The sequence below is a fragment of the Mustela nivalis genome (genome assembly GCF_964662115.1).
Source record: "Mustela nivalis genome assembly, chromosome: 11".
In the NCBI taxonomy this organism is placed as follows: Eukaryota; Metazoa; Chordata; class Mammalia; order Carnivora; family Mustelidae; genus Mustela; species Mustela nivalis.
The window spans coordinates 99,595,770-99,622,418 of record NC_139030.1 but is presented as its reverse complement, the minus strand read 5'-3'; the positions used below and the strand labels follow the sequence as shown (position 1 = coordinate 99,622,418).

The 26,649-nt window shown below is 39.9% G+C and overlaps 1 protein-coding gene across 29 annotated transcripts in view; it reads left to right on the top strand.

Annotated features, from left to right (window-relative positions):
• Positions 1 to 14,111: 14,111 nt before the first annotated feature.
• ABI2 (abl interactor 2) overlaps positions 14,112 to 26,649 on the top strand; it is a 127,665-nt gene continuing 115,127 nt past the window's right edge. For 8 of the 29 annotated variants that reach the window (XM_082688893.1, XM_082688890.1, XM_082688880.1 and 5 more), the window contains exon 1: positions 14,198 to 14,611. In XM_082688893.1, coding sequence (XP_082545019.1) covers positions 14,495 to 14,611 — 117 coding nt within the window. In that variant the 5' untranslated portion in view covers positions 14,198 to 14,494. Of the gene's footprint in view, positions 14,612 to 26,649 lie in introns of all 29 variants that reach the window. The other 21 variants (XM_082688873.1, XM_082688897.1, XM_082688878.1 and 18 more) reach the window with 7 other exon arrangements.

Below are 26,649 nucleotides of genomic sequence, written 5' to 3'. Positions count from 1 at the left end.
AAGTAGAACCATGAGTCCATTATGAGTTTCTGCTTTTTCTTATTTGGAAGATTTACAGGAGGGCCCTAGGAAGCTTGGGAAATTCTGGACCAAATCTCTTGGTTGACCCCCAAACTGATGCGGGGTCCCTGAGATCCTCTAGCTCTAAACCACAGTTGTTATTATAGGTCACCTTAGAACCACGAGAGACTTCTCTGCAGTGGCCAGACATGTGTATAGAGACCCCTCAGAAGCTCTTTCTGGCTTGAGCTCCAATCCAGCACTGCTAGACAGGTACTGTTAACAGACCTTTTCACTTCCTTTTACCCCAATTCAGGTACCCTTGTCTGTCAAGTTCTATTTTGCACATCATGGGCCAGGAAAGGAATAGTAGGATTTCAGAGAACCAAAGTTTAGGAGGAAGGAATTCTCACCCTTAATTTTGAAAATATGAATTTATTAAGCAGTAGAATAAGGGGGTAGTGACCAGTATCTTTTCATAACAATAACTATGATTTTTATTTAAGAACTCTTAATCTTGGAGCACCTGGGTGGCTCAGTGGGTTAGGCCTCTGCCTTCAGCTCAGGTCATGGTCTTGGGGTTCTGGGATTGAGCCCTACATTAGGCTCTCTGCTCAGTGGGGAGCCTGCTTCCTCTCTCTCTCTCTCTCTCTCTCTCTGCCTGCCTGTCTGCCTACTTGTGATCTCTCTCTGTCAATAAATGAAATCTTTAAAAAAAAAAAAAAAAACTCTTAATCTTGGGACACTTGGGTGGCTCAGTCATTAAGCGTCTGCCTTTGGCTCAGGTCATGATCCCAGGGTCATGGGATCGAGTGCCCAGTAGAACTCCCTGCTCCCAGGGAAGCCTGCTTCTCCCGCTCGCACTCCCCCTGCTTGTGTTCCCTCTCTTGCTGTCTCTCTCTTTCCAATCAGTAAATACAAATCTTTAAGTTAAAAACAAAAACAAAAACTCTTAATCCTAACATGGATGCCTGAAGTTTTGAGGTGCTTGCCAAGAAGAGCTGTTCGTGTTTTATATTGTAGCTCCTCTGTGATGCAGTTTTAAAAAATTAATGTTTATAGTGATTTAAGAATCCCTGAAGACAGTTAATTAACTAAACTGAGCTCAGAAGTATGATTTATTAATTTATTAGCTTTGATGCTTTGATTCCCTTTAGTCTTTAATAGGCTTTATATTACTATGTTATATTTAAGAGAATCTATGAAATTTTTGAATCCAGTCCCCATGTAAAAGGGGAAAATTTAAACTGGGAGAGGTTATTGTATGGGAATTATGCTCAGGATTATGCTTTTTTTAAATGACATGTTTAGATTTCCTTTTTGTTTCATCTTAATCTCTAAAGGAAGAATTTTTTTACAAAAAGAAAAAAAGGGAAAGGCCCCTAAGCAGAAAGAACTGGCTATTTCAGTGTACGATGTTTTCATAACTGAGAGAAATAGATAATAGTCTTCTAACAGCAGAAAACACTTGAAAAGAGATGTCCCACAGTGGTGGTTTTTTCTTTAAAGATTTATTTATTTGAGAGAGAGAAAACGTGCGTATGGGAACAGGAGCAGGGGCTGAGGGAGAGGGAGAGAATCTCAAGCAAACTCCACTGAGCGTGGAGCCTGACCCTGGGCTTGATCTCAGAACGCTGAGATCATGACCTGAGCCAAAAGCAAGAGACAGACGCTTATCCCACTGACCCACCCAGGCATCCCCATGCTGTGATGTTTATAAAGATTTTTTTAGTTTATCTTGACTGTAAGGGCGTAAATTAAGGCTGACTACATAATTTTCAGGGCCCAGTACAAAACGAAAATATGGAGCCTTCGCTGGGGACGAAGTTCAGTCTCCCCTCCCATGGGCCTGCTCTTTTCAAATAGGATGGGTTTGAATTCTCCACTCCAGGACTCCTTACTTACTGGGATCAGGGGTAGGCCAGAGAGCCCTGACCAGCCAGAGAATGTGCAGTGGTGTGGCCAGCCCAAGGCGGGGCTGCTGCTTCCTTGCCCTCCTCAAGATGCTCCAGACGAACTGCTTGTGGGAGCCCAGACCTCCCCATGGAGGCTGCACCCAGGCCCCCCCTGCTGAAGCAGGCCTATTGCTGCCCTGGGCAAAAGGCAGCAGTGCTCCCTGGCAGCGGTAGGGAGATGGGGCACCAGGGAGCAGGGAGCTGGTCGCTGAGAACCTGTCAGGGGAGGCAAGAAAGTAGTCTCCAGGGGCGCCTGGGTGTTTCAGTGGGTTAAAGCCTTTGCCTTTGGCTCAGGTCATGATCCCAGGGTCCTGGGATCGAGCCCCGTATCGGGCTCTCTGCTCAGTGGGGAGCCTGCCTCCTCCTCTCTCTCTCTGCCTGCCTCTCTCCCTACTTGTGATCTGTCTGTCAAATAAATAAATAAAAATCTTTAAAAAAAAAAAAAAAAAGAAAAAGAAAGTGGTCTCCAGGCCCCCAGTGCATGCTATGTGGTCCCATTGACTCCACTTACAAAGCACAAATTCAAAAATAAAATTCGTAAGAATTCACTACAGTTCCCCAAGCACAGGGCCCTTCTGAGCAGTGGGCTTTGTGGGACTGCGCTGGTTGCAGCCCATGAGGCCAGCCCTGGACACATCTGACCTTACAGGGCATGGAGCTGTTACTCAGTGGTCCCGAGTGCCATACTCCCTGGTTGTATGCCAGTTTGCCTTGCAAATACCCATAAATGTTTTATTTATTATTTATCATTAAATGGTTTAGACTTCTGTTGGATGTCTTAGAATTATATTCACAATAAGCAATACAGAGATAACAAACCTAAAACAAAAGCGATTTCTTAGTACACGTGTATATTGAAGTTGCAGAAGTGTTCTAGTACAGTAAAAAATCTCATCTTGAACCCCCATTTCACTGACAGAACTTTTACTTTTCCTGTATTTTAATCATAAGTGCCAAAGATTTTTCAGATGAAAGGTAAAATGGAAATTTTCTGTGTAATATCATCATAAAACCCTATGAAATATTTCAGTGATATGAGTCATTCACTTATTCATAGGGGTAGACATTTAGATAATAGAAGTAGCTAACAGAAATCTGTGAGAAATATATTGTTAATTCCTGTGGAGGAGGAAGGAAGAAATCCTACTGAAGTATTTTTAAGTGTAGTTAAATTCAGTGTTCCCTGCCATTTTAAAATATCAAAATTATTCTGTTCTCCTTTCTTTCCAAGAGGCTACATAAAATCTTTGACAAGATCATGAATCATTTTTTGCCATTAACCTCTTATACATTGCATTTCATAAACATAGCAATCAGTGGTCAAGAATATCCTCATTCTCATCACCCTTGTATTGATCTGTAACACTTAACTACCATGCACTGTACTATTTAGTTGGCAATTTTGTGAAAGTATAACCTCTTTGTTTGTAATATTACTGAAAGCGACAAGAAACAGACTATAATAAATAAAAGTTAGCAAGTGTTGGAAATCATGCATGCTATTATTCAGCATACAGGTTCTAATGGTTTTAAGGCATAATGAACTGGTACATTTGAAACCGTTAGCAATTCATGTTATTAAATGAAGGGCAGCACTGTATAGTTTTCAGTAATAAAAACCCAGTACATTTTGAGGCTTGAAGTTTTATAAAATCTTTAACATAATTTAAACAAAGGTGTGAACAAAAGTAGCTAATTTTAGAAAGCAGTTTTTGTCTGCTGTGAGGAAACTATTACCTATTTTATGTTTTAGCTCTGAAATTCAGTGTTTTTCATGGGGAAAAGATACCTAAAGCCAATTTTAGGAGGAACTAAAGAATTTTTATTCTTCACAAACATCTACCTTTCAAGATAAATTGTCTACACCATTGATAAACCTATACACAGATGTATATGTTACTGTGAATAATTTCAGGTTTATATTGCCCACTCTCATAGTTTAACTGAAAACACATTTTTCTCCATAGCTATAGAGAACAACCTGATGGTTATCAGAGGGGAGGTAGTTGGTGGGGGGGATGGTGAAATAGGTGATGGGGGTTACAGAGTGCACTTGGGATGAGCATCCAGTAATTAACATAAAACTTAAAAAAAAAATTTTCTCTTTTTATCTTTCACAAGGAAGGGAACTATTTTGTTGTCTTTCAAAGAAAACTATTATAGATTACTAAGTATCTAAATAAAGTCTCTCCAGGTTGTATTCTGGATACGTAATATTTCCTCTCTTTATTAGAGTAATTTCTTCTCCAAAAAATGTTTTTCGTTGGGTATTGGATAGTACAAGAGGATTATCGCTGACTCTGTTTGATGTGCTAACAGTATTGTGGTTACGTAGCAAAATGTTTTTTTACAGATAGATACTAAAGTATTTAGGGGTTAAATGCCACGTTTACATGCTTAAAGTTCTTTAGTAATGAACTACTATGAGAAGATAAGGTAAAATAGAAGCCATTGTTATTCTAATTAATGTGTATTTATGTATTTCTCATACCATTCTCCATACCATGTTTATATTTTCCATACTAAAGAGACAAAAAATAATGATTGTCAATAAAAATGAAACAAAAAAATATATGAGTTTGTGGGCTGCGTAGCTACTGACTTTCTGAAGATGAATTTTTTTTTTCAAACTAATTTTGGAGGATGTGTTTTTCAATAACTTTAAACTTATTTTATAAAATGTATATTCATACAGCTATAAAGCACAGAATGCTCTATGGTACAGTAAGCTTTTCTTGAAAAAAGAAATGCTTTAGAACATTTTTAACCATTAAATAAATACCCCTAAAATTGAGACTAAAACTTTTATCACTATCACAAAGTTTCAGATGATAAAGCTTGCCTAAAAATGTAAGGCTTAGGGACTCCTGATTGTACGTCAGTGGAACCTATGACTTTCCATCTCTGGGTCATGAGTTCAAGTCCCATGTTGGGCATAGAGCCTACTTACCAAAAAAAAAAGTAAAGTTTAGATTCCAGCCATTTCTCTTTTGATCACATGCAGAACATTTGTTTCAAAGGTTTAATATGTCCAAATTATATGCACTTGGTATTAAAATTTCCTGATAGTCTTAAATAAGATTAAAACCCCAAAACGTGTATAAATACTATGAACATATTAATCACCGATAATTATTTTTCTTGTGTGGGGGTGAGAATGGGAACTCAATTAACTGTGTCATTACTTGAATAAAAACTCTGTTGCGGAAAAAGCATTTGACAAAGTACAACATCCATTCATGATAAAAACCCTCAACAAAGTAGGTTGGGGGTCAACATAATAAAGGCCATCCATGAAAAACCCACAGCTAATATCATCCTCAGTGGGGAAAAATTGAGAGTTCTTCCTCTACAGTCAGAAACAAGACAGGGATGTTCACTCTTACCACTTTTATTCAAATAATACTGGAAGTCCTGGCCACAGCAATCAGAAAACCGAAAGAAATAAAAGGCATCCAAATCAGCAGGGAAGAAATAAAACTTTGACTATTTGCAGATGACATGGTCTACATGGAGAAAACCCTCAAGTCTCCACCAAAAAACTACTGGAACTGATAAAAGAATTCGGTCAAGTTGCAGAATGCAAAATCAATGCACAGAAATTGGTTGCATTTCTACACATCAATAATGAAGCAGCAGAAAGAGAAATTAAGGAATCCATCCCATTTACAGTTATACCAAAACAAAAGGATACCCAGGAACAAACCTAACCAAAGAGATGAAAGCCCTGTACTCTGAAAAGTATAAAACACTGATTAAAGAAATTGAAGATGACACAAAGAAATGGAAAGACATTCCATGCTTATGGATCAGAAGAACAAACATCTTTGAAATGTCCATACTCCCCTAACCAATCCACATATTTAATGCTCTCCCTTGCTAAATACCAATAGCATTTTTCACAGAGCCAGAATAGTCCTAAAAGGTATACGGAACTGCAAAACACTCTTGAGTAGCCAAAGCTATTTTCTCTCTTTCTAATCTCTCTCTCTCTCTCTCTTTTTTTTATCAAGATTTTATTTATTTGAGAGAGCAAGAGAGCGAGAGAGAGAGAGCAGAGCAGGAGGGAGAGGCAGAAAGACAATGTAGAGCTCCATCCTGGGACCCTGGGATCACGACTTGAGCTGAAGGCAGATGCTGACCCGACTGAGCCACCCACGTGCCCCGCCAAAGCTGTTTTCAAACTTTGAAAGTAAAAACAAAGCTGGAGGCATCACAATTCTGGACTTCCAAGTTATATTACAAAGCTGTAGTAATCAAAAAGAATATGGTGATTGTACAAAAATAGACACAGATGAATGGAACAGAATACAACACACACACATACACACTCCACTCGCACACACTCTCTCTCTCAAAAAATAAATCAATAGGGACCCTTGGGTGGCTCAGTTAAGTGTTTGCCTTTGGCTCAAGTCATGATCTCATGTGCTGGGATCAAGCCCCAAACTGGGCTTCCTGCTCAGTGGTGAGTCTGCTTGTCCTCCTCCCTCTGTCCCTCATCCCGGCTTATGCTCTCTCTCTCTCTCTCTCTCTCTCTCGTTCTCTCTCTCTCAAGTAAATAAAATCTTTTAAAAAATAAAGAAATCAATAAATAACAACACCCCCAAAATGAATAATCCAATTAAAAAATGGGCAGAAGACATGAATAGACATTTTCCAAAGCACACAGATGGCCAACAGACACATGATAAGATGCTCGCCGTCCCTTATCAGGGATATACAAAACAAAACTACAAAGAGATATCACCTCGCACTTGTCAGAATGGCTAATATCAGCACTACAAGAAGCAACAGGTGTTGGTAAAGTTATGAAGAAAAAGGGACCCTTTGGCACTGTTGGTGGGAATGCAAACTGGTGCCACTACTCTGGAAAGTACGGAGGTTCCTCAAAAAGTGAAAACCAAAAAGCAAAATGATCCAGCAATTGCACTACTGAATATTTACCCCAAAACGCTTGTTTAAAGAGATACATGTGCCCTGATATTTATAGCAGCATTACTACAATAGCCAAACTAGGGAAACAGCTCAAGTGTCCATCAACTGATGCACTGATAAAGAAGATGGTGTGTGTGTGTGTGTGTGTGTGTGTGTGTAATGGAATATATAATGGAATATTACTGTGATTCAATATATATGGAATATTACTCAGCCACAGAAAAGAATAATATCTTGATATTTGCAATGACATGGATGGAGCCAGAGATAGTATGCGAAGTGAAGTCAGTCTGAGAAGAACAAATACTATATGATTTCACTCCTATGTGGAATTTAAGACACAAAACAAATGAGCAAAGGGGAAAAAATAGAGGCAAACCAAGAAACAGACTCTTTTTTTAAAAAAAAGAGATCACAAGTAGGCAGAGAGGCAGGCAGAGAGAGAGGAAGTTCCCGGAAGCAGGCTGCTGAGCAGAGAGAGCCCGATGCGGGGCTCGATCCCAGGACCCTGGGATCATGACCTGAGCTGAAGGCAGAGGCTTTAACCCACTGAGCCATCCAGGCGCCCCAAGAAACACTCTTTTTTTTTTTTTTTAAGATTTTTATTTATTTATACGACGGAGAGAGATCACAAGTAGGCAGAGAGGCAGGCAGGGGGTGGGGGGAGCAGGCTCCCCGCTGAGCAGAGAGCCCGATGCGGGGCTGGATCCCAGGACTCTGAGATCACGACCTGAGCGGAAGGCAGAGGCCCAACCCACTAAGCCACCCAGGCGCCCCCAGACTCTTAAGTATACAGAACAAATTGATGGTTACCAGAAGGAAGGTGTTGGGGGATGGGTGAGATAGGGGATGGGGATTAGGAGGGCACTCCGTGTGGTGAGCACTGGGTAAGGTATGAAAGTGTGAATCTCTATATTGCAGTGAAATATTACACTGTATGTTAACTAATGAATTTAAATAAGAGCTTTAAAAAAAAACCTCTGCTTGCATTTCTAAGGACTGTGTAAAATCTCTAACAGGAAACATAATTGTACAAAAAGGAGTTCTTTTAAATTCCATTGAAATATATATTACTTCATTGAAATATATATGTATATATGTATTTAAATATATATGTATATGTTTATATATATTATATATTTATATGTATGTATATATACATATATATGTATTTAAATATATTTACATATATACACATTTATATACATATATGTATATATATTTATTTATGTGTGTATATATACATATATACACACATATATACCCAACTTGGTATTGTCTGATAAAATAACAGCCAGAAAACTAGTTTTGAAATTCTCAAGGTAAAAAAGTTAAACAACACCAAGTATCCTCATGAAGAAGAAAGACATTAATATTTAATAGTTTTTAAGCATTTAACATAAAATGAGGAAAAGGGATAATATTTCAGGAAATACAGATATGAAACAGTTGGTTTTATTCTTTAGGTGCTGTAGATGCTACTCTTTAATAGATTTTAAGAATGTATGAGAAAATGCAGTTGCACTAAATATTTTTTGACACTCTTAATAATGTTAAGGATACTACAGCTGATAGATTGATGCCATTTAAAAGAGGAAATTTGGGGACAAAGAGTTAATAGTGAAAACAATGATTATGGTTAATTAGCATGTCAGTGGTATGCAGAAAGAATGAGTGGAAAGTCTGGAGTGAATGGGTATGTCTTTTTTTTTTTTTAAGATTTTGAAAATTTATTTGACAGAGAGAGAGCATGAACCGGGGGGTGTGGCAGGCAGAGGGAGAAAGAGAAGCAGGCTTCCCACTGAGCAGGGAGTCTGACTCCAGGCTTGATCCCAGGATCCTGGGATCATGACCTGAGCCAAAGGCAGGTGCGTGATGGACTGAGCCACCCAGATGTCCCTGAATGGGTATGTCTTATAAGATGTTGTAAGACGTGTGAAGTAAACAGTACTGTTAAACAACATTAATTTCTTTGGAGCCAACAATCACGCATTGCATTATGAACTTTTCCTTAATTTCTTCACTTAAGGATATAGTTATTAGAGAGTGCCTGGGTGGCTTTGGCTCAGGTCATGATCTCAGGGTTCTGGAATGAAGCCCCGTATCAGGCTCTCTGCTCAGCGGGAGGTCTGCTTCTCCTTCTCCTTCTCCCTCTCCCTTGACCCCCTGCTTATGCTCTGTCTCTGTCTCATTCTCAAATAAAAAAAATCTAAAAAAACCCAAAACAGTGCCTACCTTACACACTTAACCTAGGCATCATCTCACATCATAAGAAGGATGAGTACAGTAAAATAAAATACATTTTTAAAAAGATTTTATTTATTTATTTGACAGAGAGACAAAACACAAGCAGGCGGGGGGCAGGGAAAGCAGGCCCCCCCCCCGCTGAGCGCAGAGCCAGATGCGGGGTTCGATCCCAGGATCCTGAGATTATGACCCCAGCCGAAGGCAGAGGCTTAACCCACTGAGCCACTCAGGTGCCCCAAAATAAAATAAAAAATAAAAATAAAATAAAAAAATTTAAGTTATTCATATAAATTTTATTACAGTATAATTTTTCTGTTGTTATTCTTGTTAATCTCTCACTGTGCCTAATTTGTTTGTTTGTTTTTTAAAGATTTTATTTATTTATCAGAGAGGGGGGAGAGAGCGAGCACAGGCAGACAGAATGGCAGGCAGAGGCAGAGGGAGAAGCAGGCTCCCTGCAGAGCAAGGAGCCCGATGTGGGACTCGATCCCAGGACGCTGGGATCATGACCTGAGCCGAAGGCAGCTGCTTAACCAACTGAGCCACTCAGGCGTCCCTCACTGTGCCTAATTTGTAAGGTAAACTTTGTCCTAGTTATGTATGTATAGGAGAAAACAGTACATGTAGGGCTCATTACTAGCCAAGGTTTAGGGCATCCACTGGGGGTCCTGGAACACATTCCCCAAGAGGAAGGGGGAACTACCATATATTGGTAGTGGTCTGAACAACTAAGTGAGATTTAGAAGGGCAAGCCAAGAGGCTCTCTTCTTTGCCTTGACTTATTCAACAAAAGGCTATGATGAACCCCAAAATCTTGCTTATCAAATCTGTAGATGATGTGAAACAAGATTATTTATTTCAAGAGATGGTTATGAGGATTAAAATTTGGGTTAAAGCCAAGGTATAATTTATTGGCTATAAAGAATTGCAATTAGGTTTTTTAAAAGAGTCAACTGGGGGCACCTGGGTGGTTCAGTGGCTTGAGCCTTGCCTTTGGCTCAGGTCATGATCTCAGGGTCCTGGGATTGAGCCCCGCATCAGGCTTTCTGCTCAGCAAGGAGCCTGCTTCCTCCTCTCTCTGTCTGCCTCTCTATCCTACTTGTGATCTCTGTCTGTCCGATAAATAAATAAAGTCTTAAAAAAAAAAAGTCAACTGTACTTGGCGTGAGTAGATTAATATGTAAAAAAAAAAATCTGGGAATGTTTAATGCTTACTTCAAATCAAGTTGATGATCAAATTGCTTTAAAAATGTTACCTTGAAGGGACGCCTGGGTGGCTCAGTTGGTTAAGCAGCTGCCTTCGGCTCAGGTCATGATCCCAGCGTCCTGGGATCGAGTCCCACATCGGGCTCTTTGCTCCGCAGGGAGCCTGCTTCTGACTCTGCCTTCCACTCTGTCTGCCTATGCTCCCTTTTGCTCACTCTCTCTCTGACAAATAAATAAATAAAATCTTAAAAAAAAAAAAAATGTTACCTTGAAGGGGGCGCCTGGGTGGCTCAGTTGGTTAAAAATGTTACTTCGGGCAGTTTTAATAGAAAATATTTGCTCTGATTTTGGGAGATAATAGTTTCACTGGACTCTTAGAAAAATCATCCATGTTAGGGGCACCTGGGTGGCTCAGTCGGTTGAGCCTCCAACTTTTGGTTTTGGCTCAGGTCATGACCTCAGGGTCCTGGGATCAAACCCGGCGTAGGGCTTTGCACTCAGCTGGTAGTCTGCTTGAGATTCTCTCCTTCTCCCTCTGTCCTTCCCTTGCTCACATGCACACCCTCTCTCTCCAATTCATAAAGAGTTGTTTATTTATTTGGGGAGCAGAGGGAGCAAGAAACTCAAGCAGACTCTGCTGTGAGCCCAAAGGCCAACATGTGGCTCAATCCCACAACCCTGAGATCACCGCTGGACCTAAAACCTAGAGCTGGCTCCCTGCTGACTGCACCACCCAGGTCCTCCAACAAATAAATCTTGAAAAAAAAAAAAGAAAAGAAAAGAAAAGAAAAAGAATCCATGTTCATTTTTGGAAAAAGATGATCAAAACCAAAAAAACCCCTCCAACCCCACCACTCAGATAATATATACACACACACGGTACGTGTACTTTTATAGAACTTGTGGTTGTTTTCCTTTTCGCTTAAAATTATCTTTGTGGCAGCAGATGCATATCTAAATCCTTGGATCCTGAAATTCTGCTGAGTGGTTTTTTTGTTGTTTGTTTGTTTTTTAAGTTTTTAATTCCAGTTAGTTAACATAGAGTGTTACATTAGTTTCAGGTATATAATACCGTGATTCAACACTTCCATACAACACTGGGTGCTCATCGAATGTGCCCTCCTTAATCCCCATCACCTGTTTCACCCATCTCCCCACACCCCCCGCCCCCCTTTACCGCCCACTTCCCCTCTGGTAACCATCAGTTTGTTCTCTGTAATTTAAAGAGTCTGTTTCTCGGTTTGTCTCTTTTTTTTCCCCCTTCGCTCGTTTGTTTTGTTTCTTAAATTCCACACATGAGTGAAATCATATGGTACTTGTCTTTCTCTGACTTACTTCACTTAGCCTTAGACTCTTAAGTTCTATGTCTTTGCAAATGGCAAGATTTCATTCTTTCTTATGGCTGACTAATATCCCATTATATATGTATCATATATATTACATCCTTATCCATTCATCAGTTGATAGACACCCAAGCTGCTCCCGTACCTTGGCCATTGCAAGTAATACTGCTATAAACATCAGGGGCCATGTGTCCCCTCAAATCAGTATTTTTGTGTTCTTTGGAGAAATACCCAGTAGTGCTATTGCTGAATCGTGCAGTAGTTCTATTTTTAACTTTTTGAGAAACTTCCATGTTTTCTAGAGTGGCTGCATCAGCTTGTATGGCCATTCTCAACACATGTTGTTTCTTGTGTTGTTGATTTTCGCTATTCTAACAAGTGTGAGGCGGTATTTCATTCTACCTCCGCTGTGTTAAAAGCTCCCTTGCTTAGTGGTGATTCTCAGCTGCCAGAAATTATAATCAAAGACCTTCAGAGCCAGAAGGGCCAGTTTCATCAGCATTATGTGGGAACTTGGTAGAACTATAAATTGGGAAAGATCAACCGTATCAGAAGCTCCGGGGGTGGGACCTAGCAATTTTGTGTTTTAATAAGCCCTGCACGTGACTTCACTCCACACTGAAATTTAAGATCAACTGACCTAGTTAAACCCTTTGCGTTTTTCAGATAGAGAAGTTAAGATCCAAAGAAGTTGTCACAAGTCAATTTAAGAAAGCACCAGAATCGGGGCGCCTGGGTGGCTCAGTGGGTTAAAACTTCTGCCTTAGGCTCAGGTCATGATCTCAGGGTCCTGGGATCAAGCCCAGCATTGGGCTCTCTGCTCAGCAGGGAGCCTGCTTCCCCCTTTCTCTCTGCCTGGCTCTCTGCCTACCTGTGTGGGATCTCTGTCTGTCAAATAAATATAAATAAATACAATCTTAAAAAAAAAAAAAAAAAAAAGCAAGCACCAGAATCTTCAGGCTGTGATTCCCTGGATGACCAACATGCCTCAGAGAGATCTCTTTATTGGGCTAATTGCTAAACAGTATTTGAAAGAATGCTAGGTGGAAAAAAGTGTAATGGGGGGAGAGTCTGTTTACCACTTTACTCACCTGGTGAGCTTGTTACAGTTCAACAGGAGCCTTTTGATTCACTGAAGTTTAGTCTGAAAGAAGAGTTTCATCTAATTTGTTTCAGTCCCTTGATTATTCATATGTATCTTGTTCCCCAAAGTAAGTTTACATACCATTGAAATAACTGCCCCATTCTGTCACTACTGCCCTCTAATTAGGACCCTACAGCTTTCATTTTTAACAAGCTCCTTACGCTTAAGTTTAAGACCCACTAATACAGAAGATGTTCGAAGTTGTGAAGGGAAAAAACTACATGGACTGGACCAACATTTTCAATATTCTTTAATTTGGGTTCCACATTGAAAATTCCAAAATAATTCACTAACGTGTTTATCATAGAGCCAATATAACACCAGAGTTTGCTCCAGAAATTTGTAAAGGCATAGATAGCATTCAAATGGTTTTTTGAAAAAGTGCAATACCATTTTCTCATTATTTGGGGAAGAAAAAGGTGGAGGGGGGAGTCACTGTAGGAGGGCCAAGACATCACAAAAGCAAGAACAAGAGTTGAAATAATGGATCCTGTTCTGAACTACAAATGTAGTCAACCCTGACTTTGTGCATAAATTAAAGGTCACGGACAACTCAGCAGTTGTCTGGAATTTTAGTTAAGATTACGTAGTGCGGAGCCGTCAAGATTGAGGAGAACAGATACGGTATCTGGGAACAAGAACAGAACAACTGCAAGATCAAAATGGTCTACCTTGAATTTTTGCAGCATTTTAACGTTTTTCAAAGTACTTTCACATAAACTTTGACTTTATCCATGTCACCACCCTGTAAGGAAGGAAATCCGCATCAGCAAAACCCGTTTTTCGAAACTTTGAATACTGGATCTACGAAGAAAAAAGGCGAGGAAGTTGACAGAAGCAGAGACACGACAGAAGAGGATGTCAGTGGGGAAGCGAGTCGCAGCCAGGGCCCGCACCACGGCTGAGGTCCGCGGCGGGGGCACTGAGAGGGCGGGGGCGAACCTGGCGGGGCACCGGAGGGCAACAGCTCTAGCGGCAACTAAGTGCAAAAAAGCCGGGATGCAGGACATTTGGGATTAGGAAACTGCAATTTACTTATCCGTACCAAAGAGAATGGATGGGGTCAAAGAAAAAAATGGAAAGCAGGCAGGCGCTTCCAGCCGCACGGAAGTTTTGTGGGCTCCGGCGACCGCGGGGCTCGGCCTCAGGTTGGGAATAACGCGGAGGGGAGCCGCGCAGGGCGCGGGCGGGAAGACGCCGGAGCCGGGGCGCGCTTTCCCCGGACCAACAAAGGCGGCCGGGGACACTTCCCGAGTCACGCAACTTGCGGGGGCCGAAGGGTTAACTGCGCGCACGACTCCCGCGCGCTTCCCGGCCCCCACTCCCACCGTCGCTAGGAAACGCCGGCAGTGGGGGAGGGGCCGGCGGCGCGGCCGAGGGTGGGAATCTTTTTCGGGCGCCCGGGGGCGGAGGCAGGGGAGCGCGCGTGCGCGCGCCCGCCGTCCGTCGCCGCGGTGACCGTCCTCGGAGTCCGTCGGCTCGCGCCCCGCCCCCGTTCCGCTGCCCCCTCCCCTGTGGCGCGCGGGGGGTGTTTCTCGCTCCTCCCGAGTTGCCGCCGCCGCCGCCGTCGCCGCCGCTCCTCCTCTCCCAGGCTTGGGTTTCCCAGGCGTTGCGGCCGCCGCTACCTCTGCGGTCTGTGTGAGGAGGAGGAGGATGTGAAGATGGCGGAGCTGCAGATGCTGCTGGAGGAGGAAATCCCGGGGGGCCGCCGGGCCCTCTTCGACAGTTACACGAACCTGGAACGGGTGGCGGATTACTGCGAGAACAACTACATCCAGGTGCGAAGCAGGTCCCGGCCTGGGCGCGTGGGGCCTCCGGCCGGTGGGCGCCGCGTGGGGGATCCCCGGGCCGGCGGCCGCGCGCGCTGGGGGCGTAGGGCGCGCGGGGTCGAGGCCGCGGCCGCGGCGGGGACCCGGCCCAGCGAAGCCCCCGAGGGCGAGGGATTGGGGGAGTAGGTGGGAGCCGGGGCTGGTGAACTGGTGAGAAACCTGCGGCTGGAGGAAACTGTAGCTTTAACACATCGTTAAAAACCGGTGAATCAGTCCGCGGTGCGGGGTGTGTGTGTGTGTGTGTGTTGGGTTGTGTCGTGTCGTGTCCCAGCCCCTTCGCTGCTTCTCCCCTCGGCCGCCCCCGCTCTCGGTACCCGTCAGTGTTCGGGATGGCGGAGGAGGCGGAGAGTGGCTCCTTCGCTTTGACAGAATCCTGCTCCCCCGTATGGCAGGGGTGTGGGGGGATGGATGGGTCACCCCCTCCCCCAAGCGCTGGAGGATTTTTAAGGGACTGTGTTGCTGCGAAGTAAAGTGCCTTAGTTTTATATTCATATAAATGTCTCAAGAGACTGGTAATTTTGCTTATTATTATTATTTTTTTAGTTTCTAGCCGGGGATCCAGTAGAAGAGCAGTTGTCTCTTGTTGGAAGTTATTGCCATTTTCCTCCCTATGGAGAATGAGAAATTGCATGATAATGAACACCCCCCCCCCATTCCCGTTAGAATAGTTCATTTTCCGGTGGGAAAAAGAATTGTATTTTTCAGCAAGGATTAGGAAAGGATCCTCATGGTTTAATTTTTCCCCGAGATGGCTGGTTTGGCACGGAGACTCGAAGTGGTAACGCTGTGTGTTATGTATATGGAGGTGGGGTTTATTGGGGGAGATGGGATCCAGCTGCGCCCGGACGAAGCAAAAGATGCTGTGGATTAAAAAAAAAAAAAAAAAAAAAAAATCTTTCTTTAAAAATTATTTAAAAGGATAGGTTAAAACACAGTTTGCAAATTTAGCATCTTTTGTTTTCTCTATGGCTTATTCTGAATCACAGGTTCTACCTCCATTTTTTTTCCCCTTCCCGTTTAAATTCTCTTGGGATAAAGGTGGAAATGGAAGAAGTATGTTAAATTGCTCTTTCCCTACCGTCTTTTTCTTTTTTTTTTCTTTCTTTCTCCCACTTCGATCTCTCCAGGCATCCTTCTTCTTATCAGCTATGTTGGGAGGCATTCTTCAGTCTTAGTATAAACTAAAAATTAAAAAAAAAAAAAAGGTGTTAGGATTTATAGGTTCATAAATTTTGTAAGGATTGCAGAGTTAATCAAGGATGGTGTTGTGAGATTTTACTTGATTGGATATGTACTGAATTCTCTGTTATCTTGTAGGGACTATTCCTATTGGGGAAGGAACCAGGCATAATCCAAGGCTTTTCCCTCCAAAGGGGCACTTGAAAGTATGGCTAGTAGGAACAGGAAAAAATGTGTCTTAGGTCAGAGTTCATACAAAATATACAGTGGTCCATATTTGGAGGGTGCTTTGCTAATACCCAGCGGGATAGAAAAGAGTCAAATGATTAGTTGCTCAATTTTCAACTGAATATTATTCAAAAGTCTTCTGCAGCCTGGCACAGTGTAAAGGTTTGATGATACACACCTAGTGTTTATAGAATTTCGTAGTGTAGTTAATAGGAGAGGCTGATCTGTGAACAGATGAATAATGTAGTGTGTCAATTTATACTGTGTAAGGACAGAAGGACTGGAGGAAGCTCTGCGATTCTCAGGGAATTCACAGTCTCTTAGGAGTGGCAGATCTAAAGGACCGAAGTGGTAATTCCATTGCCTCCTGCAACATATTATGGGATTATAGGTCTGAAGAGACACTGGGAGTTGAAAAGTGGTTTGGTAGCAGTTATTACCAGTAGTAAAAAATAAGGAACAGATTTGTCTCTCTTTGGAAAATAATTTTTATTTTTGAAGGCATAGTTTTTCTTCGATTACAGTTGATACATAAAGGTAAAGTATATGGGTTAATAAAGCTGAGAGGTTAAAGGGATTAGGGATTGTCCTCTTTTAAATATTTTAAATATTGTCCTCTTTTAAATATATTTCTTCTAGTTGAGAGGAGGAGAATATTACTGCCACCGTTATGTTTTAGCAATGAGATTAAAAATTTAGTGTGGTGGTATTTTAAATTCATTGTATAGATATTAATAGAAATGGATTTGAAAATATTCTTTCAATTTAGCATCTAAAATAGCTTTTACACTTTAGATTTTACCTCCTAGGTTATCATCTGTTTCATGATTCGGTGGGTGTATTGTTGGTGTTTCTCTCTTCCCAGATGACAGCTCTTTGGATGATTTGTTTGTAGTAAAGTTGATAAGTAGAACATACTGATTGTATGTTTATGCTGACCCAGCTGTACAGTTGACCCAACTGGCTCTCTTTGTGACCAGAGAACTGACCAGCAGGGGTTTTGATGCTGCCTCTTACCCTGCAAAGTTAATTGGTTATGTATATGATTACGTAGTCAGTTTAGCATTGTTATAGCAACGTGCCCTAACCACTAGCTCAAGTTAACTAACCTAACACTCATTTTATTTTGTGGAAATAATTTTTGCTAGTAAAGTAGAAAAAGATAAATCTGTTGATTATATATAGCAAAGGGTAAGGTTCTTTATTGCATGTTCTTAAATAGCTGTTTTTTTTTTTTTTTAAAGATTTTATTTATTCATTTGACAGAGAAATCACAAGTAGATGGAGAGGCAGGCAGAGAGAGAGAGAGGGGAGCAGGCTCTCCGCCGAGCAGAGAGCCCGACGCGGGGCTCTATCCCAGGACCCTGAGATCATGACCCGAGCCGAAGGCAGCGGCCCAACCCACTGAGCCACCCAGGCGCCCCTTAAATAGCTGGTTTTAAGCATAGGAATATCCAAATAATTAGGTTAAATAAGAATATCCTAAATGTGGATTGTATTTAGTGTGGATATTGAGCAAAGGAAGGAAAAATGATTGTACTGTCTTTCTGGAAACAACTATATTGTGTTTAAATTGTTGCTAATAAAAACATCCTTCATATATATTGTCAGCATTAAGAGTGACTAGGTATTGCCTGTGTTAACACACACACATACACAAAATCTACAGGTACAGCAGTATTGTTAAGTAGTAGTTTTTCAGGTTACTAATGCAGCTAATGTTAAAAATTTAAAAATCATCCTTAGTAAAAATTTAGATGGCTTTCTTTTATTATTTCAACCTGTAGGAAAAGTGATACTAAACATATTTTTTTTAGAATGTGATAATAAAAAGTCATAACTAACATTTGCTGCTGTTTACCTGATTTTATTTCTTCTCTGTAAAAAAGGGTTTAGTAGTTGTTTAGGATTTTTAAAGATACGTGTAAGACCTGTGTTTCCTTTTTTCATTTATTAATATAAACATTGATACCTAAACTAAGAAGTGTGCAGAAATTTCAAATAGTATTTTAATTGACTTGGAATCTACATTTTTACAAATAGAAGAATTTTATAATAATATGAGTTATTTTAATGTTTTGGTAGATGAAATACATTTCTAGTTGGTACTTTCCTAGAGTAAATCTGAAAAACTAATTCTTTTTTTTAAAAGATTTTATTTATTTGTCAGAGAGCGAGAGAGAGAGCACAAACAGGGGAGCAGCCGGCAGAGGCAGAGCAGGCAGAGGAAGAAGCAGGCCCCCTGCTGTGGAAGGAGGGATGCAGGACCTGATCCCATGACCCTGGGATCATGACCCCAGCCAAAGGCAGATGCTTAAGGGACTAAGCCACCCAGGCATCCTAAAACTAACTTATTCCTAGTTACATTTTTGCTTTTTTAAAACGATTTATTTGAGAGAGAGAGAGAGCATACAGACACGCATGTCTGAGTGGAGGGAGGCAGGGAGGCAGGGAGGTAGGGAGGTGTGCACATGGCCTCCCTGAGTGGAGAGTCCCACTTGGGGCTGGATTCTAAGAGCCTGAGATTATGACCTGATCTGAGAATGAGAGTCAGACGCTTGACTGACCAAGCCACTCAAGCACCCCTACCTTTTTCCCATTTGTTAGATAAAGTAGTTAGTGCTTTTTGTGAGTGTTAATTCACATTAGATAAACAGTAAAATCCCATTGTCTGTTGTTTGGAGTAAGAACAAAATCATTCAGTAACATGGATTTGCTTAGAAGAACAGAAATTAAAAATGATTCTCAAGGGGAGCCTGGCTGCCTCGGTCTGTAAAGCATGCAGCTCCTGATCCCAAGGTCACGAGTTAGAGCCCCATTTGGGCACAGAGCTTCCTTAAAAAATAAGAAAATAAAAAATACTTTATAAAAATTTTTCAAAAAATATACCTTAAATTTTAGCGGAAATATATCTATGTATATTTCTGATATTTATGTAAAATATATTTTTGTATTTTGCTTTTGAATAATAGGAGAGATGTCATTAGTGGCTTCCTTTCTTCATCTTTATTAACAATGATACTCTCAGAATTCATTAAAAATTATGTGAAAAGTTTACTTATAGGGATCTAATAGAATCATGACTTGTTACCAGATTCATAAAAAAGCCATTACTGAAACAGTGTAAAGATTTAAGATTCTTATTTAATAAAAACTATTTGAATACATGCTCACTATTGAAAAATTACTAGGAAAAATTATAAGGAAGAAACTTAAAATTGCCCAGTCATTTTGAACACATCTAGTATTTATACTTTTAAATCTTTTGCTATACATAACTATATATAAAAAATGGGTTCATGTTCTTTATTACCTCTGTACCTTGCCTTAAGAAGAAACTTTATTTCTATTACTTTTATTTTTTAATTTTATTTAAAAAATATTTCATGTATTTATTTGACAGAGAGAGAGATGGCGAGAGAGAGAAAACAAGCAGGGGGATGAGACCAATATTTACATCCTTCTCTGACTTATCTTTTACCTCCACAGAGAGGAGTGAACCGCCCAAGTGCATATCAGACTGGGAAACTGAATTTCCCTAGATTGAGGTGACTTAATTCATCAGGAGTTGACTAAGGTTTATCATCCTCAGAGAGACTAGTCTTGACTTTCTAGCAGATATTTGGTAATTGGATTTTTAGTGATAACCCAGTTATTATCAGGACCTTCGATAAAATTGCAAATACAGACTAAATTGTATTCTGAGACCCTTATTCTTTTTTCTCATTAAAATTTTTAAATTTAAATTTTATTTATTCATTTATTTTATTTTAAAAGATTTTATTTATATACTTGAGAGAGCGCACAGAAGGAGAGGGAAAGATCACAGAGGGAGAGGAAGAAGCAGACTCATTGCTGAGCAGGGAGCCCAATGCGGGGCTGAATCCCAGGACCCTGAGATCATGACCTGAGCTGAAGGCAGATGCTTAACCGGCTGGGCCACCAAGACACCCCTAAATTTAATTTTTTAAATAACTTTTAAAATTTTGTCATCTGTGCACTTTCTTTCTCTTCCTCTCCAATGTACTTAATTGGCCTTTTAATTCCCTTTATTGATCCAAGGACTGAGATTGCATTTAATTTTGCCCTATCCTGAAGAGCTCGTTGGTATGAAATGACCCTTTACTCAAACAATTAATAAACTCTCCTTTACTTTCTCTTCTTACTGTGGTATGATTAGTGTTTGAACATGTGATAGGCTTGCTTTATTCAGGGTCATCTTTCTTCTTTTGTAGAATAGTTAATCACCACATTGATTTACTTTTGTGTAGAATATACTGTTGGAGATAGTTTTGAGCATGGGATCCTTTTGGTGTTCTTTCCTTTTAAAATGGGAAGAATTTAAATAGCATGCAGTGGCAATATGTCTAAATGTAATCTCAGTGGATGAATGGAAATATCTTGAAAATTAGACTATTTGTGGACTTTGACAACTTACGGTTGAATTTTTATGGGACTTCTGGATAGATTGGCTTCATGAAGTAGCGTGTGGGAGAACACCTGCTTTGAATTTTTCATTTACTTTGTGTTCCTTCTCCACATAGAAAGCTTCTAGAGGATAGAGTCATATCTAAAACAATTTTGAGATCAGTTGATTATATATGTGGGTCAGTTTTGGATTCTGTTTTGTTCCTTTGATCTGTGTACATATTCTTTGTTCATATCAGGCTATCGCTTTATACTGAGTATTTAAGTCAAATAGTGTGACTCTTCTACTTTGTTCTTTGTCAGAATTGTTTTGGCTTCTCTCGGGCACTTACTTTTTTTAAAAATTATTTTTATTAACATATAATGTATTATTGGGCCTTTGCTTTTTAAATATATGTTTTAGAATTAGCTTTTTAATTTCTGCAACCCTCCTTAAGATTTTGAAAGAAATTGCACTGAATCTGTAGATCATTTTGGGACAGATTGACATTTTGACAATATATATTGGTCTTCTACATCGGGGAGGGTATGTGCTATGGTTAGTGCTATGAAGTGTGTAAGTCTAACAATTCACAGACCTGCACGCCTCGGGCAAATAATACATTGTTTGTTAATAAAAATAAAAATTGGGTCTTCCCATCTGTGGATTTGGGATTTCTACTTATTTAGGTCATCTTTGATTTCTTTTGTCATTATAGGCCTTAGAATACAAATTTTGCACAGGTAGTGTTACATTTATTCCTAGTTCTTTTATGATTTTTGGCACTAGAGTAAATAGTACTGTTTCTAAAATTTTCAGTTCCTGTTCATTCCTAATATACAGAAATAGGATTGGTTTTGTATATGGATTTTTTATCCTATGACCTTGCTAAATTTATTATTAAACATAGTAGCTTTTGTTGAAGATTTTTTTTTTAATGTAGGCAGTCATGTCATCAGCAAATAAAGGTGGTTTTAATTATTCTTTCCTAATCCTTTTTCCTTTTATTTCCCTTTTTTACCTTACGTCATTGGCTAGAACTTCCAGTATGATGTTGAATAGGAATGGTGAGAGCCCGTGTTCTTCACTTGTTCTCAGACTTAGAGGGAAAACAGCTAATCTTTCACTATTACATATGAAATTAGCTATAGATTTTTTGTGGGTGCCCTATATCAGATCAGGGAAGTTCTCTTTTATTCTTAGGTGGCTGAAAAGATTTTCTTAAAAACCATGAATAGATGTTATATTTTGTCATATGCCTTTTTCCACATCTATTAAGATGTTCATTTTACTTTTAGTCTGTTGATAAGGTGAATCATTTGATTGTGAAATATATTAAAAAATAATTACAGAAGGTTTGATCAGTGAATAGGCATTTTGAGTTATAGAACATCTTTCTTTTATAAGAAATGGATTTATATTAATGTCTAGAAATTTGCTATAATAAGCAAGCTTGGTTAAATGGGTGTACGTTATATATTGGCTGCTATTTTTTGCACTCTGCTAGATAGTATATTTGTGTGTGCAAAAGGACTGTTTATAAAAGCTTACAACTTTGTTAAAAAATCCTTTTGTTTTCATGTTGAGATCACTAAAATAGTTCTGAAAATTTGAGAATATGATATGGGTTAAATAGTAATTTTATAATTAAATACTCTCATGTGTTAAAGATAATTTTAATTTATTTCAGGATTTTATTTGATTATTTGACAGAGAGAGAGAACGCACAAGAGGGGGGAGAGGCAGAAGAAGAGGGAGAAGCAGGTTCCTGCCTAGCAGGGAGGCCCACGTGGGGCTTTATCCCAGAACCCTGAGCCACTCCAGCTCCCTGACAATTTTAATTTTAGTGGATGTGTGACTCGGAAGCTATTTAACCCCTCTGTCTCAGTTTTCTTATCTGTAAGATGGTAGAGTTACAGCAGCTACTTTGTAGGGTAGTTTTGAAGATTGAGTGACTTAATATAGCTAAAACAGTGTATGTTTAATCAAAGCTAAGACTATCATTTTAAGATATGCCATTATTTTATGTGCTACTGAATTGATGAACACTACCTCTTAAACACTTAAAATACTACCACTTACCTGACACAGTGCATTTTGATTTCAGTTATGTTAAAATAGGAAAAAATGTTCATCATGCAATCAGTGAAAAATGATGTGTGAGAGTTTGCTTTTACTATAATCATTATTAATGATATTGAAAGACTTAGGTATTTTATTTTGTTATCTTTTAACCCTGTTCTTTTGTGGTGTGTCTTTGGTTACTTTTTTAATTTCAAGGATTTTGATAGGATGAGATCTGATTGTTTGAGATTCAAAAATGCTAGGTGGTGCTAGGATATTTTGGATCCTAGTTTCACATGTTCTATTTATTTTTATTTATTTTTAATCTTTAAAATTTTCAAGGTTTTTTTTTTTTGCTATTTTTAAAAAGGAATCTCCGCACTCAATGTGAGGCTCAAACTCGTGCCCCTGAGATCAAGAGTTGCGTGCTCCACTGACTGAGCCAGTACGGTGTGTCTCACACGTCCTGTTTAACTACAACTGTATGATGGCAGTATTTTTTTAGTTAAACAGAATTTCACAGCTTTTTGCAACTAAAATGTAGTCTGTAAAGTTGTAGTTCACATTCATAGACCCACAAATAGTTGTATTTTAATTTTCAAGATATGGTGATACGCTAACTAGGTATGCCCTGGGTTCAACGACTTTATCCCAAAACTGAATTGCTTTAGAGTGATATTTCTTTTTATCATGTCCTCATGTCCTCTTTTGATAAATATACAAATCAACCTACCTTCTTTTATATCCATTTTATGGTTATATACCGACTGAAGGCATAACCATTATAACTTGTAGCTTCTCCAGCATTTTGCCAAGATGGAGGGAGTTATAGGTTATATAACTTATATAGATGTTATATAGTTATAGGTTATATAACTTATGTAGTTATATAGAGGTTATATCAGGGTGATAGATTTGGCAAAGTTCAGAGGTTGAGAGAGGAGTCTTCAGATCATATGTGACCAAATTTTATATTATCATTTAGTTTACGACTATTGTAACTCCCAATTTTGAACTTACATGTATGAGGACATTTATTTAAAATGCTAAAGCATTTATTTAACTTGACACAATATCTTTTGAGTATATAACCATATAATCCTATAGTATTTTTTTTTTAAAGATTTTTTATTTATTCATTTGACAGACAGAGATCACAAGCAGGCAGAGAGGCAGGCAGAGAGAGAGAGGGAAGCAGGCTCCCTGCTGAGCAGAGCCCGATGTGGGGCTCGATCCCAGGACCCTGGGATCATGACCTGGGCCGAAGGCAGTGGCTTAACCCACTGAGCCACCCAGGTGCCTCTAATCCTATAGTATTAATTCCAAATTTTGAAGGAGATTTTGTTGTATTACAGAAAATCTAATACTACAGATAGTTCTTAACTTGTAAATATCTGAACTGTTGTATTTATATTAATTTTCTATTGCTGTTATAACAAATTACCACAAATTCAGCAGTCTAAAACAACACACATTTACCATTTTATCATTCTGGAGGTCAGAAGTCTGCAGTGGGCCACAGAATTGCGTTCTTTCTGGAGGCTCTAGGGGAGAATCCGTTTCCTCGCCTTTTCCAGATTCGAAAGGGTGCCCGCGTTCCCTAGCTCATGACTGTCACTCAGATTCCGAGCCAGAAGTGGCACCGCTCCAGCCTCAGCGTAGGTTTTCCCATCTTTTTGCCTCGGATTCCGTCATCACATCCCCTTTCTCTCTCCCCCCTTCTGTTGTCACATTGTCTTCTCTGACTCCGATCCTCTGCCTTTCTTTATAAAGATTCACCTTGGAACCGCTCTGATAATCTTTCTGTCTCATGGCAGGTACTGTATTCACAGGTTCCAGAGGATTAGGATGTGTTCATCTTGGTGGAGGGGGAGACACAATTCAGTCACAATGTCTGAACGTAGCTTTTCCTTCCTTTATCAGTAAATGGCAATTCTGACCCCCTTGATACCTGAGCCCAAAACCTTGCTACCGTCCTTGACCCTTCTCTTGTGCATTGGATAACCGACGACTCCATCTTCACATGTCTGGATCTGAGTTCTGCCGTCTCCCCTGCTGCCAACCTGGTCCAAGCCACCATTATTCCTCAGATTATAGCAATAGCTAGAGTGATCTTTTAAAAATCTTTTTTTTTTTTTTTTTAAAGATTTCATTTATTTATTTGACAGAGAGAGAAATAGTGAGAGCAGGAACACAAGCAGGGGGAGTAGGAGTGGGAGAAGCAGGCTTCCCGCAAGCAGAGAGCCCAATACAGAGCTCGATCCCAGAACCCTGAGATCATGACCTGAGCTGAAGGCAGATGCCCAGCCACTGAGCATCCCAGGTGCCTTGTCTTTTAAAAATCTTAGTTAAGTCATGCTCTGATCAAAACACTCAAGAGAATTCCCTTCTTAGTATAGGAATTAGAGTCCTTAACATTTCCCACAAGCCAAATGATCTGGTTTTCTAGTCTTGAATCCTCTCCTAATTTAATTGCTCTTCTCTCCTTTGTTTATTCTACTCAAGCCACGTCGCCTCTTTTTCTTGAACATAATAGGCATACTTCTTTTTTTTTTTTAATTTATTTATTTTCAGAAAAACAGTATTCATTATTTTTTCACCACACTCAGTGCTCCATGCAATTTGTGCCCTCTATAATACCCACCACCTGGTACCCCAACCTCACACACCCCCGCCACTTAAAACCCCTCAGATTGTTTTTCAGAGTCCATAGTCTCTCATGATTCACCTCCCCTTCCAATTTACCCCAACTCCCTTCTCCTCTCTAACACCCCTTGTCCTCCATGCTATTTGTTACGCTCCACAAATAAGTGAAACCATATGATAATTGACTCTCTCTGCTTGACTTATTTCACTCAGCATAATCTCTTTCAGTCCCGTCCATGTTGCTACAAAAGTTGGGTATTCATCCTTTCTGATGGAGGCATAATACTCCATAGTGTATATGGACCTCATCTTCCTTATCCATTCGTCTGTTGAAGGGCATCTTGGTTCTTTCCATAGTTTGGCGACCGTGGTCATTGCTGCTATAAACACTGGGGTACAGATGGCCCTTCTTTTCACTACATCTGTATCTTTGGGGTAAATACCCAGGAGTGCAATGGCAGGGTCATAGGGAAGTTCTGTTTTTAATTTCTTGAGGAATCTCCACACTGTTCTCCAAAGTGGCTGCACCAACTTGCCTTCCCACCAACAGTGTAAGAAGGTTCCCCTTTCTCCACATCCTCTCGAACACATGTTGTTTCCTGTTTTGTTAATTTTGGCCATTCTAACTGGTGTAAGGTGATATCTCAATGTGGTTTTAATTTGAATCTCCCTGAGGGCTAATGATGATTAACCTTTTTTCTTGTGTCTGATAGAATAGGCATACTTCGGCCTCAAGACATTTTTTTTTTTTTTTTTTTGGAGAGAGAGAGAGAGAGAGAGTGAGCAGGATTGTGCGATTGTGTGCACACAAATGGGTGGGGAGGGGCCTCAGGAGCGGCAGGGAGAGAGAATCCCAAGAAGGTTCCACGACCAGCACAGAGCCCTTTGTAGGGCTCCATCTCACGATCTCGAGATAGAGACCCATGCCAGAATCAAGAGTTATTTGGTTAACTGACTGAGCCACCCAGTCCCCACCCCACCACCAATTTTTTAAAAACAAGTTCTGACCACTTTTAGAAAAAATTTTTGCATGAATTACTTTTCCTAGTCTCATTTGGCATGTTTCTAATGATACCAGAATCACAATGATAGCCAGTATACGTACCCTGTAGTATTTACCACATGCTGTGCCCAATTTATTAGTATTATTATTAGCAGATATGATACTTTATGTGGAAAACCCAAAAGATTCCACTCCGAAACTGCTAGAATTTAGTAAAGTGTCAGGATATAAAATCAAAGCACAGAAATCAGTTGCATTTCTATACACCAACAAGACAAAAGAAGGAGAAATTAAGGAGTCAATCCCATTTATAATTGCACCCAAAACCATAAGATACCTAGGAATAAACCTAACCAAAGAGGCAAAGAATCTCTACTTAGAAAACTATAGAATACTCATGAAAGAAACTGTGAGGAAGACAGAGAAATGGAAAAACACTCCATGCTTATGGATTGGAAG